This window comes from Brachionichthys hirsutus, chromosome 1, assembly GCF_040956055.1.
Source record: "Brachionichthys hirsutus isolate HB-005 chromosome 1, CSIRO-AGI_Bhir_v1, whole genome shotgun sequence".
Taxonomy (NCBI): domain Eukaryota; kingdom Metazoa; phylum Chordata; class Actinopteri; order Lophiiformes; family Brachionichthyidae; genus Brachionichthys; species Brachionichthys hirsutus.
In genome coordinates, this window is record NC_090897.1 from 276868 (window position 1) to 279667 (window position 2800).

The 2800-nt window shown below is 52.2% G+C and overlaps 1 protein-coding gene across 1 annotated transcript in view; it reads right to left on the bottom strand.

Annotated features, from left to right (window-relative positions):
• Nucleotides 1-1135: 1135 nt before the first annotated feature.
• The window catches only part of lrrc4cb (leucine rich repeat containing 4C, genome duplicate b), a 1887-nt gene continuing 222 nt past the window's right edge, over nt 1136-2800 (bottom strand). Inside the window, exon 1 of the mRNA XM_068739399.1 lies at nt 1136-2800. This exon is cut by the window's right edge and continues 222 nt beyond it. Coding sequence (XP_068595500.1) covers nt 1136-2800 — 1665 coding nt within the window.

A 2800-nucleotide genomic window follows, 5' to 3' on the forward strand; every position in this document is an offset into this window, starting at 1 on the left:
CCCCGTCTCCCTCGTCTCCCCGTCTCTCTCCCCTTAACCCTCCCTCTTTGGAAGACTAAATGGAAAGGCAGAGTGTCAACAGCTAACAGGAGGGACAGTGTTTGAAGGGTCAATAGATGATGCAGCATCAAAGTGTGTCTGTGCATGTGTGAGTGTGTATGTTTGCATGTGTGTGTGTGTGTGTGTGTGTGCGTGTGTGTCTCAGCGGGGGTCGTGTCATGTCCCTGCTTCGCCACTGGACGCCTGAAAATGAACTGCTGCTGTGGATTCATGAGCGCTAACCCGTCTTCTCTGATTCTGCTACTTCAGCGCTACGCTAGCCTATGCTAGCCTACATTAGTCTACGCTAGCCTACGCTAGCCGGCTAGGGTCCTTACAAGCCAGCCCCTTTGTCTGAATTACAGGTGGTCGACCAGCGCCCAAGCACATGTGACCCTGGGGTGTTGACAAGGTAAGGCGACACTGAGTGGGCGTAGACCATCGCTGGGTAACAGGGAGTTAGCTCCCCGCTAACACCGGAGCAATAGTCTGCCAGACAAATGACACATGTTGAGGGGGTAGGAAGGACGAGAGAAGAGGGAGGAAGAGGAGGAAGCTGAGAGAGGGCAGACCAGATCGAAGACGAAGCGAGGAGTAGGAGGAAGGAGCGGGAGCGAAACGTGAATCTTAATTAAAGTGAAGGACGTATGGCTGAGGCGCCGCAGGGGGGCTGCTCATTGGCTCATTGGACATGCTGCTTTCATTGTGGTACCCTCCAGAACCGGGTCGTTAAAAGATCTCATTTGTGCTGAGTGACGGCGATGGTGTCATTTCATAATCAGAACTTCTGATCCAGTGAACTCCCCGTTCGAGCAGCGGTGCTGCGTTCTCCCAGTCTGACCCAGTTCACAGGAACCACGGTTCCGTGCTCACCGGCAGCGACCCATTCTTTCCCTGCTGCAGTTTTACACACATAGAGAAATAAAAGAAGCTAAAAAGCCGTCACAACGAGTTCTTCATTTAGCCACTAGACGTACTTTTAATAAATAGTGTTTGTTTTTTAGACTGCTGATTGGTCGTTATCAGCAGCAGTCGTTTCCAGTCCGGTTCTGGTCCATTGTATTCCAGGTGTGAGGCTGCTGATGCTGCTTCAGAATCAGATTTGGGTCTCTTGCACATTGTCCTTTGAGCAGGCTTGGATCAGCAGCGGTTCCTGCGTGGCTGAGCTGTGCATGGAGCTGTGCATGGAGCTGAGCATGGAGGGGGGGTGGTAGCTGCTCTTGTAGCTGTTGTAGTGGTTGTAGTGCTCCAGAGGGGGCAGAGACAGATGTCTCTCCATTGCAGCTACGCCTGCAAGCTCTTCTTCAACAGTGATGACCTCCATGGAAGAGGCGGGGCCGTCGGGATCCTGCTGGTTGTGCTGCTTCCTCATCTTGTAAAAAATAACCAGCAGAACAGCAGCCATAAGAGTGATGGCCACGAAGCAGCCGATGATGATCTTGGTGGTCTTCATCACCTCGTCCAGGCTGTTGAGGACTCCCTCTCCGTCCAGGTCCAGAACTGGAACGGTGTAAGTCCGCTCAGTGGTCCGCGTTAGAAGCGGGGTACTTTTCGTTGTTGAGACTGACACCCAGCTGAATGGTGTTTGACTCTCATCCCCCGGGACCTCGACGGTCTCCACGGTGACCGTGGTGAAATAGGTCACTCCGCTGTTTTCCACAGAGGTGACATTCAGCACAGCGGAGGCAGAAATGTTACCTGCCGTGTTGCTAACCATACAGGTGTACGTGCCAGTGTCCTGCATTGTGACACTTGTGAAGTTCAGAGTCCCGTCATTGAGGACAGCCAGACGCACCTTATAAGCTCCATGAGTCACCAGCGAGCCGTTTGGTGTGAGCCAGCTGATGGACGTCAACGAGCTTGTGCGACATTTGAGCTCTGCAGCCATTCCCTCGGTCACATTTAAGTCGCTGGGGGGCTCCACAATGACGGGGACGTCACACTGGAAGTAGCTGTGGTCCAGTTCCCCAATATAGCGGCCTTTAAAGATTGTTGGTGTGTGGCACCGGGCGCAGCAGCTGGTATTGGCCGGTACCGCCTCCTTTAGCCACCAGCTGAGCCACAAGATATCACAGTTACAGTTCCAAGGGTTGTGATGAAGGTGGACCCGCTCCAGACGGTGCAAAGGTGTGAATAGGTCATGTGGCAGAAAGGTAAGGTTGTTGTGGGCCAGGTTGAGCTCCACAAGAGACTGCAGGTCATCAAATGAATTCCTCTCGATAGATTGGATCTGAGCATGCATCATCCACAGCTTCTGGATGTTCACTAATCCTGTAAATGAGCTGGGCTTGATCACGGAGATCTGGTTTCCGGACATTTCGAGCTCTTCGAGCCTGACCAGAGGTAAGATATTAGGTATCTCTTTAAGATTGCACATTCCTAGGTTCAGGTAGCGCAGGTTACTCAAGTCTTTGAAGGCTCCATCAGAAATGTAGGACAGCCTTTTGAGCTCGCCCAGATCCAGCCTTCGAAGCGAGGGGACTCGGCTGAAGGCATAAGAAGGTATACTTTCAATGGGGTTGTTCCGCAGCCACAATTCCTTCAGCTTCGACAAGTACTCAAAGGCTCCGTTGGGGATCGTCGTGAGCCGATTATCAAAAAGTTCCAAGGTGTTGAGACTGGCCAGGCCATTGAAGGCGCCAATTTCAATACTGCGGATGTGATTCTTGCTCAGTTGCAGTATCTCCAGATGGCGCAGATGTTTAAAACTGTCCACCTTGATGACCTGAATGAGGTTGTCCTGGAGGTTCAGGTAACGAGT